Genomic DNA, 18,109 nt, shown 5'->3' with positions numbered 1-18,109 from the left:
AGAATACTTGTAACAGGGAAATTCAAAGAAACATTTAGATTTTCCTAGGAGATTCAAACTAAAAGTTTTTACTAGCTGCGCCATCTGGTTATGAATATAACGTCAATGCGTCAAAGCTGAATCAGCTCATGCGACATCTACATTAGAGCTCAGAACCACAAAAGTGAGGGTGTTTGTTTATTTTACGCACTGAAAAGCAATATTCGGTGGTGATTATTCATTTTATTTCAATTTAGGTTCATTTCAGCCATTGAATGTCGTCAGTATATGGTAAGAAAGTTGGAGTTCTGTATATTTACGGTGGTTTCAACACGCGATTTGACCAAAGTCATAGATAATCTTCGAAAATTTTAAGTTTGATAATGCATACCGGTTATTGATACTATGGATAATCGCGATGAAATCGATATCATATCAAACTGGCGGATATCATTGATTATGTAGGGGCCGATACGAGAAGGATTTGCAGTATTTTTAGCGCAAAACACCCTATTCATCGTTTACTTAGTTGAAAAAAAATAAAGTTACAATACTTATAACAAGCCATTCCTCGTAATATACATAGCACATTGTAAAATGTTGATTTTCTAACCTTTTCAGCGTGGAAAGTATACATGGAACCGGAAAATTTGAATATAAATTCTGATTTTTCTAGAAAATTTGAACGAATTTCATACCAAAAAAACAAAACATCCTCATTTTACTCGCTACGCCATCTGATTGTAAATCCAACTTAAATTCGTCAATATCTCTATGTGAAAAATGAAATTCCCTTTTCCGAACAATGTCGCTCGAAAATGACAAACAAAGTCGACTTTATGAGGCCGGTCATAATAAATTCATAAGAACAATAAACTCAATGTGAATTCTGTCTAGTTTTCTGTTATTTTGTATGTTTTTGTGCTATTAGGAAAAGTACATGATGAATATAAGCGTGGATCTGAACTCAATGGAATTTGAAACATTTCTGGGCGCAGGCTGTTATGGGGGGTAAGTCGTATATTTGTCGTTATATACCACAACGTCAATATGATTATTTTCACATGTAGCACTGTTCGATTGTATCGTAATAAGAAGGATAAGCGCAATCGTAGAATTGTGATAAAATCAATTCCTTACAACAGCCCAGATTACGCCTATAAAACCGTGCTCAAGGAACACACAATTTTATCTCAAATTAATCATCCCCGAATTTTACGGTATTTCGGATTTTTCCAAACCAGCGACTCTTGGAATATGATAACAGAGTTTGCAGAACGAGGTAACTTGGCTGACTTTCTCCGTAGACGCAAGGAACAAGAGACTTTTCTGCCACAACGTGTTGTCATGGTGAAATTTATGGACATGGCCGAAGCGTTGCAATACTTACATCAACGCAAGGTTATCCACAGGGATTTGAAGCCGGAGAATGTGTTGATCGATGCGGATAATCGCTTGAAACTGGCTGATTTTGGAATAGCAAAAATTTGCACTAACATTTGTTTGGAGGAAGAGTTCAATATGACGATCGTTGGGACACCATTGTATATGGCACCGGAAATAGCTAGTGGAAAAAACTATGATTATAAAAGCGATGTGTGGCCGCTTGGGATTATATTCTTTGAGCTCTCCACATTAGAGCATCCTCTCGTGGATGGTATGCTTGATATAACCGCAGAAGGAAAGAAAAAGTTTATCATGCCTCAAATAGATTGTAAAACAAAAGGATATCGTGAGGAAATGCAAAAACTTTGTGAAATGATGATTCAGGTGGATCCAAAAAAGCGCTGGACGCTTGAGAAAATTTTAAAGGATAATTGCGTGATTCGATTAATGGAACGAGAGTTATAAAACCGGCGTATTTCTGAGGAGTTTCGAAAAAATATCTTTTTGGTCAACTTGAACATTTTATTTTTATATTGGACAATAAAAAATGAGTAGAATAAGTAAGAATAAAGCAAACATTTTTATTCAAAGAATTATCACATTTCTTAGTGGACTAAGTCACTTCCAATAGTGTATGGGATTGTGGAATGATTTAGAATTATTCGATATTTATCTAACGACAGAATGGTTTTTGAATGACAGATGTTTGAAAATTTAACCATAACAATAGGCAAACTTTTCAAGTCAAATTAGAAAGTCAATTAATTTCATAGAAATAATCTAATGCATAAACAATCATCGTTATAGTATACTAAAAGCACGCGAAAAGTTTCATTTCTAAGTTGTTACACATTAGGTAAATTTGTACCATTGGATATAATCGTAGGGAACAAGGTAACAGTATAAAATTTTACTAACATCTTCCATCATTTCATTTCATTCAATTTTTTGAACGACTCAATTTTTTATCCTCGCATTCAACTCCTAAAATAATAGCCTGGATGCGTACATGTTCCATTAAACTATTATAATCACATATAATACTTCTATTTCATACAGCTTTATATCAACACATAACTGTCGGAACAATGACAGTGAAACTTAACATTGGTTAGACGTCGTTGTATAGTAAGAACAATATTTATAATCTCTCTTGCTACTCGTCGCCACAATGGGAATATATTCGTTTTCAACATTTAAGCCTTCGCAACACGAACTGTAGACGTTACTATTAAGAATTGTATCTTTTGCAATTGTCGTAGAATGAATAGGTTCCTCGGCTGGAAATGTCGGCAAATTCGCGCTTCTGTGCGCATAGTTTGTTGGTGTACTCTGTGTTACGTTTCCTACAAAAAATATCCAAATTATCACAAGCCAGCATAGGTTTCGCAAAACGGAACTCACTCTCTAGATGGCATCTGCATTGTTTCTACTTGGATCGATTTGACATAAAGATGATTATTGCACCAAAGAAGACAGAGGGTTGTTGGCTCCAGTACATTCATATCATGTGTCCAGGACAGTTCCACCTTTCGAATCCGATCTCCAAGATCGTGTGGATTTGTCACAACCACCTGGTACACTGTGCCATGCTCAAAACGCGCCGTTCCTTTAGGTGTAAGGTCAATACTGCGGATCGCACCTCGTTCGGAAAAGATTCCGGCTGTCAGATGACCCTGAACCCATGGTTCCGCTGATTTTGGCTTTGCCAGCTCGATGGTAAATCGATAATGGCGCTCTGGAATGGAAATATTGTAAAAAAAAACATGATAAAAATGATATGAACATTTCGCACAAATCAGTACCGTTCTGAATCATATTTCGGACACTTTGTAATAATTTCTTGAAATGGTTAATGCCCTGATGATATAAGTATAAAATTAATATCACGATTGGTTGTTTAGAGTAAAATCTTGGTTTCACTAGAACTAGCTGACCCGGCAAACTTCGTATCTTTTGTTATCAATACCTTCAAACATTCACGTCTTTTTACTAAGCGCACGTTCATGAGTCTAATCGTAAACTGTTCATTGGTTGATCTTCTAATCGACCCTCTAAAATTACCTTTTAATATAAAATTCCTAGTACTTCTACCAAAACACGTCATTATAATATCAGATTATTTTGACGTATGACTACGTCTAACCGGAAGATATAGGGGGTGAAATGGAAATCTAGGCACTGAACAAGTAGGAAAAAATGCAAGATTTGGAACGCTTATAACTCGAGCATTTCTCAATAGATCGCAATGGTTTTTGCATCAATTGATAGGAAATATATCTACGCATCTATCATAACGAATAATATTTCATTTTTCTTGAGATAAATAATTGAATAATTGTGAAATATTAAGCATTGTCAAAATGCACTATGTGCCCATTTTTGATTGGTCCATTTTGTGCTCCTCAAATCGTACCGACCAAAACGGGCAACCAGAGCAGCACGAAATAGAATGAAGCACGATTGGAAAGGAAAAAGAAAAAAACGAACGAAACATTGGTCGCAGTCTCACACATGCGTAATTCTCGAGCCAGCCAGTCAGCTTAAAAATCCCCGCTCCGCTGCCGTAACGATCATTCTTTGTGTGGACACCGACTGGACAACATCGTTGCTGAACGAGCTGGACGGCGAGGGATCGAGTGCCTTTCTCAAGGCAAGAGGGCGGAGGTGGTAGTGCTGGAGTAGAGTAGAGTAGAGTTTTCAAAGGGCCTTTCTCAAGGCTAGAGACGAATGAACTGCAAAAGTTTAAAGTCTCTATAATACAAGACCTTCCTTCCTTCCTTCCGTAACGATCATTCTCATTCAAACCGTACACCACATCGGTTCGCATCACAACACATCAACAAACCAACCCAAGCAGCCATGTCTGGACATGGTAAAGGAGGAAAAGTGAAGGGAAAGGCAAAATCCCGCTCCAACCGTGTTGATCTGGAGTTCCCCGCAAGGGTAGCTAGGCCGAGCGCGTTAGTACCAGTGCACCAGTCCACCTAGCCGCCGTTATATAGTTTCGGCCGCCGAAGTGATCGAGTTAGCTGGCAAAGCTGCTCACGACAATAAGAAAATCCGCCTACAGAACAGAGCACATTCGGTTCAGGGGCAACAACTAGTTTCAGCGAGTGGCAAACGCAATCGCAAAACGGCAGCAGGTAGAAGAAGGAAAAAGTTTGTTTATACTGACTGTTTTGGTGGCAAAACCAGCCACCGTAAAACACGGCGCTTTTCAGGGCCATTAAACCTTCCAAAGAAGAGTTATTAAAACTTTTTCACAATACCAATGCATTCTAAAGTGACATAATATGACATATAATATAAACTGATTTATTTTGTTTATGCTTGTTCTTGAACTTATTGGTTTGGGGTCTTTTAAATTGATCATTCAGTTTTCACAAACCCATGCATGGTTTCCGAATTAAAAGCGGCTTCAAATTACAACACATTGTATGCAGGATGGCATTAACAAATTTTCTCGGTACCAAGAACTGCTTTCTTTGGTTGATAACTGATGTTGAAAATTGACTGACGTTACATCTGCATTGTATAGAAACATAACTAAGGAGCAACATGATGAGCTATGTATTTCCTGCTGCTTTTGAAGGACTTTAATCCTGTGTTTATTTACTGTTGGTTTTTCAGAACGCTTATAGCTCAGTTCTTTTTCATTTCTATTTACTTTGTTTGCGGAGATACAAATCTTACAATTCATTCGTCTCCGAAACCACAGTTGAGGGTACGGTAATGTGCTCAATAGTGAAATATATGATAGTGAATGAGCTGATGACCACCTATGCATTCCCTATCACAGCCATCATTTTGATTGTACGATATGTGCATACGCCAAAAGATGCCCGGCATTGAACAATTAATAAGTACAAAGCCTTCAGAAAAAAAATCAAGAATCAACTATGAGATAGTGAGAAAAAATTGAGAAAGTTTGTAAAAAAAAAGCAAAAACACAACACAAAAGGTTCTTTTTAGAACCCCCAACATGTTCATAAAGAGTAAACAGTAAACTAATCCATTTTTCAGGTACATAGGTAGGTATTCACGTAGGAGAAGAAAATAAAACAATATATTTAAAATATATATTTAGCAAAAGCTGTCCCCTTTGTATAGTCCTACGTCACTCCGGTTATGTCCCCGACATTACCCACCCGTCTTTTCAGACACAATTTCCATTCAAGATTTTTCAACCACTTGCAAATAACATGTTTCTCCGTTACATGGAATAAATGTTTGATACAGAAAATATGATAGAATAAAGACAGTCATAAATCGGACAATTCCAATCTTGAGTTTTGGTCTTATCAACATATTCAGCGATTCATTTTGATTTATGAAGATAGAAGAAGATATAGGAGTGGGTTTGATCACATGAAAATCCATTTCCACTTTCCAACAAAGATCAATTTCGTTAGCGCAAACATCAAATGGACTAACAACCCTTGTCACTATGGAATTATAGAACATATGCGAATTGAATTTTTAGAATTTTCCCATTTTCCTTAAGAGTTTTCCGAAAAGTTTCAATCGTCATGTTTGGTTGGAATATGTTCGGTTGAAATATGTGAGATATTTTTATGGGATCCCCTCTCCATTCTAGTGGAAGGAGGGGTGTCATACCATCATAGAAACATTTCTCGTACCCAAAACCTTTACATCCCAAATTTGGCTCCATTTGCTTGATTAGTTCTCGAGTTATGCAGAAGTTTGTGTTTGATTTGTATGGCAGCCCCCTTCCCCTTAGAGAGGGGGTAGGTGTGTCGAACCACTATAGAAACATTTATTGCTGAGGTGGAAACGAAATAAAAAATTGCGCAGGTATCATATCCATTGTTGTTTATCATTGACTTGTAGCATGCCGAAAAGATGGAATGCCTCCTTAACAGCACTGCTCATTATCATTTGTGCTTAACGTTCGCTCAGTGTGAGTATGTAGCATTTATCCGTTCATTAATATTTCAATTTCTCTCGTGTTTCATTAGTTTTCTTCATCGTTATCAGTTTACTGTTATTGATTGGTAAGTGTTTCGCAGTTGACTATAGAATATAATCAACTATAATGTAAAATTTTTCTTCAAAAAAAATACAGGGTGCGTGACGAATTTTTGCAGTAAATTTCAAATAGCAATTTCTCATGCTTGCGGAACAAGATTCAGTTATATCTGCCAGCACTGGATAGCTTATACTTAACAGCTAAGTGGTGCGGACTCAATTCACTTCATTTTCAAGCAAATTCATGCATTTTTTCAAGTGATTTCTTGCAATAAATTCTCATACTACCAGAGATGCCAGATTTACAGATATGTTTGTAAATTTACAGACATATGTGTAAAATACTTTTAATTTTTGTTGCAGACCTTTTGGATATAACAATATTTCACAGGTTCATTAAAAATAAGAGGCTCTATTCATCACATCAAATATATTTGACTCACCGTATGACATTTTTCCATAGTTTTAATACATAAAAAGTTTTCATATTTAGTTTATATCAATACACATGACGTTAGACCTATTTTTTGAGTCATTCATTAACACTTTGTCGTCCGGCGTAACCACAGTGGTTACGTTCGCAAAATAGGTCCCACCACAGTGATGTCGTGAGCATAGTATCGCTCAGTGGCCGACGATGCGATTCTTCACGATGAATGAAAAATTGCATTCATTTACTATACATACTATACTACACTTCGAAATTTTATGACAGTAAGAGAACAGAGTCGAGAACCTATGAGAACTATCGATGAGATTGGTAAAACTTAAAATGTTGTAATTTCTCGATAATGTCAAAAACGGCCGGCGACAAAAACTAAACCGAATTAGCGCCAAGCGAATCATTTTTTAGCAAACGTGTGGACGGCAAAGTGTGCGTCGCTAATTTCCTTAAAAATGGCTCTCCTAGAGGGGTCTCTTTTGAGCAAACGACAATGAGTTGATTTTCAAAGCCCTAACAGAACATCTTTGAGCAATATTAAGATTGACTACATCCAAGCGATAACGGAGATCGTTTCATCCCAGTTCATGAGCATCCCTTCAACCTAGCACTGTTAGTCTATATCTATCTATATAAATAAAAATGGAAAGCCAAATCTGTTCGTAAGCGAAAAACCCGAAGAAGGGATGGCCCGATTTTAGCCTTCTTTATTTTGTTGTATTTGTCTCTTCCCGTAGATCAATATAGTGGAGAGCAAAATCGGACAATTTTCTGAAAACTCTGAAGGAATGTCGCAAAATTTGGAAAATTGAATTCCCATATGACCTAAAATTACATCATGATGAGCGTTGTTAGGCCATTAGATATTTGTGCTAACGAAGTTGAACTTTGTTCGAAAGTGGAAATGGATTTTCAGGCAAAAAAAACGCTTTCCTATATCTTCTATCCATCTATAAATATAAATAAAAATGGTGGAAAAGTTCAATATTTTTTAATAAAAAGCAAGCTCATTGGCTTCATTTAGATATGTCGATAATCTAAACTGGCTCAGTGGTTCTGAAGTTATGAATTTTTGAAAAAACTCAGTCTTGGGAAAAAGTGGGGAAAAATATTTTTCGGACCACCCTAAAATGGAAATGGTTATCCCAAAAAATATAAAAAAACACGGGTCTAATGTTTTGCGATAAAGAACAAAACTACCACTTTTCATCGAAATCTGAGAACCACTATATCGGTTTGGCATGGAATGGCTGTATATATGCAATATACAAAAGACAATTTTACGTGCATCGCGATGTACAAAATATCAATGAATCTATGGAAATTAACGTTAAAAGACATTTCTACAGATCCGCACACTTTTACAGACATTTCCACATTTTTAACAGACTTTCACATATTTTTACAGATTTTTTTTAAAATCATCTGGCAACTCTTCGTTCCACTTTTTATCGAATGTTTTCAAAATGCAGGAGTAAACATTTACGTGACTGTGACTTCGTATTTATGTGACTGTGATTTTTTCGTTCGGAGAAATATTATATCAGGGAAAGTGCACATTAAAAATTAAAACAAAATGCTCAGTGAAAAGCTGCCCGAATACGAGTGAAAATGATCGCGTTAGCTTTTATCGTATACTCTCGGAAACGTATTTACAGACGTGCTGGGTCGATTTTTGCGGAAACGACAAACTAGTTCCGAATAAGGGTTCCTGTATCTGTGGAGTAAGTACGATGTTTCAATTATTGAAAGCTACAATTGCTACACCAAAAGTGTAGCAAACCTTTCAAACACATTTACAGGTTACAAATACATCGTTACATTTCGACCGGAGAAGAAACCTCGTGAGAAACCGTAATGCCTTCTCCACAATTAAGCCGGTAGTTGACTCAGAAGATTACGTCCATCAACACGAAGCGCAGATTGCTTTAACGTTATATTCAACACCAGGACTAGCGGATCAGAATTAAGCGGATTTCATTCGGTTAGCTTCACTAGCAAAGCTGTTTTCACCGACGTTAGAAAAAAACGCCTCCAAAACATTTTATTTTGCTTTGTATGTGCGTATCGAAATTCACCAATGTCGAATTTTGCTCCCACATTAAAATCTTGGAGTGAACTAAGCGTTATTCGTAGGTTGTTTATACTCTGTCAGGTTCTGATACCTTGCAATATAAGATGCTCTTTCAGAGATGCAATGGTCAATCAAAAATTGACGGAAAAAGGTAGTTCGTTCATTTTATAAGTTTATTTATTTTTGCCTTTGATAACAATAACTTTTTCATAGTGTTGATTATCATAAGAAAAATAACACTCCTGATCATTGGATCTTTTTTGACATTTCAATCGGATCTTTTTTGACAGCCGTTTTGATTCAGTCCGCACTACCTAGCTTAACAGTAAACAAACAGTGTTGTGTAAACGTAAATATGTCGAAACAAGAGAGTAATCGGTCAGCCGTCGTCGTTTTATTGCGCGCCGGAACAAACGTGAAGGAGATAGTTCGGTCGGCAAAAGTGTCGGATAGAACAGTTTATTATATAGAGACGGCTTGAAAAAGTGGAAAAACTATCATACGCACCTACCCGGAAGAAATACAAGTGTCGTTCCATTACCGCTGAACTGAGAACGGATGTAAAAAAAGTAGAAAAAATGATTGAAAAGAATCTAGCAATGAGGTCCATGGCTCGAGAATTCGGGTATTCAGACTTCTCAATCCAATGAGTAATGGCCAAAAACCTTGGCTATAAGTCGTATGCGCTACGCAGAGGTCAATTTATGAACGCTGCGACCATATCACGTCGATTGGAAAAAGCTAAAAAAAAACCTAAGTCGGTTGAAGCATCCTCGTCATACTAAACTTATACTCCTTTTTTCTGATAAAAAAAAACTTCAATCAAGATCAAAAGGTGAATCGAAAGAATGACAGGTGGCTTGCACCAGATCGTAGTCAGGTTCCTATCGTTATGTCAACGAAGTTTCCGATCCATGCGATGGTTTTAAGCGTAGTCTTCGGCGAGGGGGATGTGATGCCTCCGTATTTCTTTGAATAAGGACTAAATGTAACAGCCGATGTATACTTGAAGGTTCTGCAGGTGTCTCGTGGATGAAGAAGGTTACTGCTGGCCGTCATTTCATCTTCCAACGAAACAGAGCACCTGCTCATAATGCCAAGAAAATGCAGAATTGGATTGCTGAAAATGTTCCGGAGTTTTAGAAGGAAGTTTGTTCCCCTAGCAATTCCGATATCAATCCTTTGGATTATTTGCGTGGGGCGTCGTCCAGCGGGATATCAATAGAACACCCAACACCACACTTAGGTTGTTGAAAGTTAAGATCACGGATGTGATGACATCTATGAATCGTAATATGGTAAAACGTGCATGCGGAAGTTTTCGGAAGCGTCTATCAAGTGACCGAAAAGGGAGGCGATTTTTTTGAATGAAATAATTTACAATTCTCACAAAAAAAAAACCACAAAATATTCATCGCATATATCTCTAACTAGTGTAAATTTTCTAAACTATGTCGTTTACTGCAAACATTCGTCACGCACCCTGTATGTCCGGATTTGAATCCATTTTTTTTTCTACGATTCCCATTTCGGACAAATGAAATTGATGAATCTACAATTTGAGTTTTCAGGTTTGTTCAGGATGCAAAGTGTGAATACTATAAGAACAATGTTGAAGACGCTTTGAATGCCATTCGAACAGGATCATCCATCCGTGCTGCTGCTGCCATTTCCAGAAGTATTCTTTTCGACTGATAGAAGAAGTAACACACAAGCCCAGTCGGAATACCAACCGTTCTGACGGGAACAGAAGAAGGAGAAATCGCTGCTTGTGTGGAGGAAAGGGTTGTAGCTGAGCTTTCCGTGTGCGAGAAAATCCTCAGAATCAGTGTCGACCAATATGCAATGCGATTGGGTGAACATGATGTTTTCCTCCACGAAACACCGACAAAAAAATGGGTTGCAGGGTTGTTAAAAGACACCCTGCTATTTCCAAACCGTACCGCTAATTAAATTTCGAAGAAAAGGATCGTTGTTGCAGCAAATGTGCGATCTTGGTTCGACGAAGTCGTGACAAACCTGGCGTCAAAAGATCAATTAGAAGTATTAACAGCTCCCAGTCGGGTGTTCAACATGAATGAGAGCGCGTTCGAGATGGCTCCCAATCTCAAGTAAAAAACGTGTGTTCGCAGTTAAGATGCTGAAAAATGTACAAGCGTGAAAAAACATTCTTATTCGATACATTTTGATGTTTTCAATCAAGTATCATAGTAGAAAGCTTAATTGAAGAATATTGAACTAATCTACTAAAAATAACAACCAAATAATACCTGTGCATAAAGTTTAAATCTGTTTTCAGCATTAAATGCTTCAAGCGCCCAAGATACAATTCAGAACGGAATGAATGAATGAGATACTTACGACAGAAGGGAAAATCACGTCCCGTTGCTAGGAAGTACTTTCCAGGTTGGGGAGCGACTGGGATCGACGAACCGACCGCAATATCATTCTCCGAGATATTCTGTCTAGTTGTTGTTATTGGGAGAGATGCATGGTATCCCATTAGAGCACAATTTCCGGCGGTACACTTGAAACAGTTTCCACTAAGGAAATGCTGGTAGGATGGACAACGATGGGCTGCAAATGTGATAATATTGATTGTAATAATTCCATTCATTATCTCGAAATTTTTCTTGGAACTCACCTACATACGGACACTTGCCGTTAATACTATCGATAAATAATTTAATTGCTCTAATATGATTACAAGCTAGCAAAACACGGGATGCTTCTTCGATGCCGTCCTTGATCAGTGTAAGCGGAATTGTTGCGGCTCCTTCCTGAGACAGAGCACATCCCGGTTGCTCCTTGCCATTGTTTGGATAGAAGTCAAGATGGCCACAAGTGTGAGACATACCGTAACCGGGTATCTCTAAACGAAATACGCTTCGGCCATCTGTATGAATGACATCCACCAGACCGGCATCCGTTGGATCTAGTCGCACAATTGGATCCATTCCCTGGAAATAAGGCTCAGCAGGATCGAGTCCAGTTATGCGCCCTAGTCCTGGAATTCTCTCCGCCGCGTAGCCGGCAGTATGCGCTCCCAGAGAGTGTCCTATTAGATGAACATCCTCAGGCTCTATTCCTTTGTATTCCATCAATTTTTTGATTAGATAAGCTATCTCTAACCCTACCAGTCTCGTGTTGGCCGTGGCCTGCGTGTACAGTGGGAGTGAGCCTCCCGCCCAATCTACAACAATAACATTCAGTCCACCCCTGGTTATGAGTTCGTCTCGCATCTCAGACACCCAGTTAGACAACGGCGTATCGATGAATCCATGGATGATGAATTTGGTTGCCCAATCAGAGCGAATATTACTTTTCATTATAGTATCCTTCACTTCAGCTTGAAGCAATTGGCCGTCTGTAGGGTTTTTCTCAGTGTATAGAATGAAGCGAGTATTGATTACACTCCTAGGTAGTGGAAATACATTAAAAGGACGGAAGATCAGATGGTACCATTCTTTGGTGATGTTGAGACAGCCAAGTTCCCCGTAGCAGCGGGTCATGTTTTCATCTGTGAAGAAGAAGGAAAATGTAATTTTAGCGATCGTCTGTGATTTTGTTTTTTGTTCGATATTATCTTTTAGATATGTAACCGAGCTCGAACAAAACCCATCAAACTTGACCTTGAGAGCTTCTTCATTCCACCTTCACCTTCCGAACAAACGATTGAATGAGATGTGCCAATGTCGACGAGTTCAACGTGCTATTCGATTGATTGTTCGGGCCCCAAGTTCAGGCTTTATATAATATGTAAATTGAACGTTTGCGGCGCATGTTAGTTGCCAAAAAAGCCACTGTTTTGTTTCTTGATGTCTGCTATCCAAGTTAGACGAAATAAGACATGCGAAAGTATTGTTTATTTTTGCCGAAAACTGGAAATCACTCAAGGTCAAAACGCTAGAAAATCGAATAGCAAACGAGCCTTTGCGGTCGCACTGGAGAGCTTCTGAAAACAAGTTTACGACATAAATATTTACCCAAACATGTGAACGAGACAATAGATGTTATGAATTAATCTATAACCTTTAAATCTACTCCTAAATAAGAGCATTAACAAAGAGGATTTCAACATTAAAGATTAATTCATTGCTATTCGAATTATATTCTCCGACAATAAAAGAAAGTCAATCTTCTTTTCATTTTGGCAAGTTTGAGAACTAAGGCAATTAATTTTTCTTCTCATAGTTCATATAACACGCCATAATGATGTATTGTCGTCAAGAATTGGCGCTTAAGTCACGCCTATTAAGTTTGCAAGTTTAGACCGAGTCCTTTTCTAGTATTAATTGGTACACTTTTCATCAATCAGGCACTGGTAAAAGCAACTTTTATCGATTCCATTGGAACCCGACCATCCAATACTCACGTCAATTGTATAAATCAACCACTTGTACCTTTGAAAAAAATGCGTTGAGTTAAATCGCATCCATTTCGATATAATTGTAATTTTTTTTTATTAAGGTTGTACTCATAAAATTTTCAGGACATTCGGCCCACAAATGAAGGATCAGTATGAACATATAAAAGGGTATAATAATTTCCTACAATTTTGGCATGTGTCCCAAAACAATTCATCAGAAGCCAATTGGTTGTGCAGAAAAATAATTGACCTGTCCGATGGAATCAATGGAAGTTTCCATTGACACTGGTCGCCACGCCAAATGATTAAATTGAAGGAATTAACCGGCTACCGTTTAATTTATTCCGCATGGTTTCCCTTTCTCATGGGCGTAACGCTGAAAAATTCAAACATCGAGCGAGTTGCAATTATGGATTTTCGTCTGTCATTTCAACTTGTGTTTTCATTATTCACTGAATGAATTTACATTATTGTCTTTTTAATTCACCATATTTTCATTTCCGTTACATCCCGAGTCCATGATTGCTAAAATATACGAAAAACAAAAACAGATGAACTAATGTCATTCCGAACCTGACATGTGCATAGTTAGAAACCGTCAGATTGTCTTATCAAAAAATTGAATCTAATCTAAATGGATATCGTTATGAAGTTCCTTATAGTTCGGGAAGATGCATTGTTTTATATGCATTATCTGTAGTCTCTCCTCTGTCATTTTTGTTTATTGTTTTTTCTTGAATGGAAATAAAGGAATCCTCAATGCTGATGTAAAAATCTTATTCTATAAATCAATATTTTTCCTTCGGCCAATAGTGACTCTATACCTTTAGTTCAGATGTAGTTCCAATGTAATTCCTCACAGAATCTACATACCGAGAGTGTTCTTCCTATAAATCCTTCCCTTATAAAACAATACCCGGATGTTCAGAGCGCTTTGAAAAAAACGTTGCGTGGTATTCTTCCATCCCAAAGGGAAACTTTTAAGAGTGACTTAAATTTGTGAAGACCCTTTGCCTTTACGAAACCCGAACTGCGAAGGTTATTAGATTCTATCCAGCTTTCTAAACGATAGAGAATCATTTTCTCTAATAATTTGCGAACGTAAGAGAACATTTCTCTTGATCTATAAAAATTACAATTGGACGCAGGTTTACCAGGATTCAGAATAGCTATAACTTTAATCCGTTGCCACTCATGTGGAAAAATGTTCTGCCCATCAAAAAACATTGAACAACTTTAAGAAACGTTTCTTCGTATTATCAGCAGGGTTTTTCAACAAGATGAATTTGATCCCATCTGACCCCGGAGCCAAGTTGTTGCATGACAGTAGTACAAGAGAAAAATCAGCCATACTAAACGGAGTCTCAATATTTATAGTTCCAGACGATTCAGAATAATTTTATCTAAATTGTCATGTTAAAGTCATTGCATATATCATAAAAAAAATTAGTTCTTTGAACATCATTATACTCACCCCAACCAATGCTATGTGGGTTGAAATCTCCCAAAATTAGATGCGGTGGAAGTTCAATTATATTCTCAAGGTTTCGATAATTGAGCATTGTTCTTGGTGGAATATGTATTGAAGCAATGCACAAATCTCGTCGTGCCTGACACACATGAATTTCGACTCCTGTGACTAAAAAGGGTTACATTTTTTAATACCTATGAAAACTCCTCCTTAGGAATCATAGCCGTCTAAACGAATAATATTGAAATCATGGAGCTTTAACACATTGTCCGAGCAAAGTCATGTCTTAGAAAGAGCAAACACATCACAATTAAAAAAATGGAGCATTTGTTTGATAGAGCCAAATTTAAGTGGAAAACTTTCGCAATCCCACTGTAAAATAGTGGATTTCCCTGACTCATTCAATAAACACTTTGAAACCATTTGTTCAGCTATTTAACTGATAATGGGTAGTCAAGCAGAGATGAAACATTTTAATCAATCTGAAATTCCGAAAATATCAAAGATTCATTGAATTGGGGTTTAGGAACCGATTGAGATGCAAATTTGGAATGACTTGACAATTCAGGGAAATGAATGTCATAGTTAGAGGATCCTCAACTAGGATTCTTGGAAGGAGCAGAATAATAAGAAAAAGCTTCTGGTTTGTTAGAGATTAATCCTCTTTTTAGAAGGATTGGAGGAGAAAGTATTTTTTCTCTTCCTGGCTCTTCCCGCGATTATTGGATCGAAAGTAGTATCCGATTCATCATCCTCTGATAAAACAGAGAATCGATTTTGTGAACCTCGGATACCTGAGGTGAAGCTGCCTTGAGCACATCAGCGAAGAATCGATTAGAATGATACGTAAGTTGAGTTCAATCGAACGAGGTTTGTATTTTGGATAATCTAACTGTGTGAAAAACACTTCCAGGAACAATGCATTTATCACTACCCTTATTGCAGGTTTATAATAAAAGGTCTCTTTTTATAATAAAATTTGTCTTTGAGGCAGATATTTTGAAAAATGAATTTGTCCGGCATCCATGAAAAAATAAGATTGAGTCGGGAAAGACGGACACTTGGCGGGAAAGATGGACACCTGCGATGGGAAAGATGGACACTAACTGAAAATTCAAGTTTATGTACTCGATAAGTTTTTGAGGTTTTCAAATATGCCTTAAAAATGATCTAACAAAAAGGCTAGGCTTTCGAAATTCGCGTGAATTCCAAAAACCGCAAAAAATCCGCGTAAAATAAAACCGCGTAAAAAGCGACTTCAGTGTATGTCGGTGGAGTGTTCGTCTTACCCGACTTGATTAGTATTTCATTTTCGTCAATATTTCTGGAGTAAAAATTAGAAAACTTCACCGTTGATTCGATAAACAGGAAGAGAAGTGATGGTAAAACATTCACGTAACGAAAAATACCCAAAAAATTACTCGATGTCAATGAGAACCAGAAATTTTTTCTGCAGAAATTTACGTCGAGCTGATTACTTTTTTGTTTTTATTTATAATTTTAACAAAAAGTCAGCTTGGTGTACGCAGTAAGTGTCAAAGGTATTGATACACTGTATTGCAAGTTTGTATCATTAAAATTTAAAATTAAAATGTAATTTATCAATTATACAGGGGTGTCCGTCTTTCCTACCCTGTCCGTCTTTCCCGACTTTCCCCTACTTAGAAAAATGACTGCCTTGCGCTGCTTTCATCAACAAATAACATCATGGGCTGCATAAGCAACATATGGCAACAGTGTTGCTAGCTATCAAAGGTTCGTTCGATTCAGTTCATCTAAATGGGTTTTCTCCATAATTAAATAGTTTTCAGTTTATCCTAATGAGAGACATTCTCGTGGACGTGCACTTGAATATTATCAGAAAAGTTAGAATGCTAGTGATTATCTAGATCGGTGGTTATATTTTATCATTCCTAGAATTTCCCTCAAATCATGGTTTAAAGGGTACAGAACATGATACTAGTGTGTAGACTAAAGTGGGTTTCGGATGGACCAGGAGAAACACAAAACGATTTAAAACGAGATTTACTACTAGCGATAAAAGTGTGACTTTATTCTCACGTGTTAGTTTTTGAAGTGACATAAAATGGAGAGCAGCCAAAGACACCATGTGTATACAATAAAGGTGGGGCGACAAAGATGCAGTGGTTGCCATCTCACCACCCCTGCTCAATCACAGCATCGACCAAGTCCCAGCAACGAACGTAAATGCTTGAAAGGGGACGACGGAAGTCCCTTTGTCATATATCAGCCTGTCCGATGTTCCGACAAATTTGATTTTAAGCACGCCCTGCTGTATCAATTCGTTCAGAAAGTGGTACTTCGTATCGACATGCTTGAGTCTGCCGTGGTCATGACAATCTTCTGCAATCCGAATAGTAGACTGATTGTCTTCATGTACTGTTATAGAATCATCGATTCTCAAGCCAAGATCCTGAAGCAATCGTATCATCCACATCGTGTGACAAGCTGCTGTGCACAAAGCTGATAACTCAGCTTCCGTTGACGATAATGAAACGGTTTTTTGCTTTCTTGTTATCCAGTTAACAGTGCAACCGTATAACTTAAATATGCAACCAGTTACGGAACGACGATCAACCAAATCGTTGGCCCAATCAGCATCCGAGTATGCTTCCAAAATTGGCGACCGCTCGTCAACCCGAAAAATCAATCCGACATCCAGGGTCTCCTTGACGTAACGAAGCATTCGCTCCACAGTTATTCCCAAAAAACTGTTTTACCTCACCTACATCTGTCATTCCGATTTCCTTCGAAAAACTTTTCTTTACGGCTTCCAACTCCTTCAGAGATGAACTGGCCAATAAGATGTCATCTACGTAGAGTACTACGATGACTCTGTTCTTTCCTTCACCTCGTGTATACAAACCTTGCTTCACGATGAAAAAGTGAAATCGTTCATTCCACGTTCTGGACGCTTGCTTTAAACCATAAATGGAACGGTTCAAACGACAAACAAGGTCTTTCCCCTGCTCAAACCCATCTGGTTGAGTCATAAATATTTCCTCGTCTAGTTTAGTGTTCATGAACGCAGTCTTCACATCCATGCCAAATGCCAAAACAACTCGAAGGGTATCCAGCCTCGCTAATGGAGAGTACGTCTCGTTGTAGTCGAACCCTCTTTTCTGCGTAAAGCCCTTTGCCACGAGTCTAGCTTTGTACCGGTCACCAGCTCCGCCACTTCCATGCTTAAATCGAAAGACCCATTTACAGGCAATCGCAGTTCGGCCCTCAGGAAGGCACGTCAGCGTCCAGGTGTTGTTACGTCTCAACGAGTCCATCTCATCTTCAATCGCTTTCTTCCAACGATCCCAGTCATCGCGCTTCCGCAGCTCAGCAATCGTGCTCGGAATGTTATCAATAAAATTCATAGCACTC

The 18,109-nt window shown here is 37.9% G+C and overlaps 2 protein-coding genes across 4 annotated transcripts in view; one reads left to right on the top strand and one right to left on the bottom strand.

The window, feature by feature from the left end:
* The first annotated feature begins 809 nt into the window (after nucleotides 1-809).
* On the top strand, nucleotides 810-1,931 carry LOC129769667 (serine/threonine-protein kinase Nek7-like). The gene is made up of 2 exons (XM_055772078.1): nucleotides 810-990; nucleotides 1,050-1,931. Exons 1-2 carry the CDS (start codon nucleotides 920-922, stop codon nucleotides 1,828-1,830), a joined length of 852 nt encoding a protein of 283 aa, XP_055628053.1. The 5' UTR covers nucleotides 810-919; the 3' UTR covers nucleotides 1,831-1,931.
* LOC129769666 (pancreatic triacylglycerol lipase-like) overlaps nucleotides 1,879-18,109 on the bottom strand; it is a 57,357-nt gene continuing 41,126 nt past the window's right edge. For all 3 annotated transcript variants that reach the window (XM_055772074.1, XM_055772077.1, XM_055772075.1), the window contains exons 4-7: nucleotides 11,518-12,393; nucleotides 11,235-11,450; nucleotides 2,770-3,103; nucleotides 1,879-2,711 (exon numbers count right to left, since the gene is read on the bottom strand). In XM_055772074.1, the coding sequence (XP_055628049.1) occupies nucleotides 2,597-2,711; nucleotides 2,770-3,103; nucleotides 11,235-11,450; nucleotides 11,518-12,393 (1,541 nt within the window). In that variant the 3' untranslated portion in view covers nucleotides 1,879-2,596. The remainder of the gene's footprint in view (nucleotides 2,712-2,769; nucleotides 3,104-11,234; nucleotides 11,451-11,517; nucleotides 12,394-18,109) is intronic.

This window comes from Toxorhynchites rutilus, chromosome 2 (assembly GCF_029784135.1).
Source record: "Toxorhynchites rutilus septentrionalis strain SRP chromosome 2, ASM2978413v1, whole genome shotgun sequence".
NCBI lineage: Eukaryota > Metazoa > Arthropoda > Insecta > Diptera > Culicidae > Toxorhynchites > Toxorhynchites rutilus.
This window is presented reverse-complemented; position numbering and strand designations above follow the sequence as displayed.

Coding starts and splice junctions, on each gene's coding strand:
- LOC129769667 (XM_055772078.1), top strand. CDS start 920: ATGATGAATATAAGCGTGGATCTGAACTCAATGGAATTTGAAACATTT. Junction 991..1,049: donor GGCGCAGGCTGTTATGGGGG/GTAAGTCGTATA, acceptor TTTCACATGTAG/CACTGTTCGATTGTATCGTA.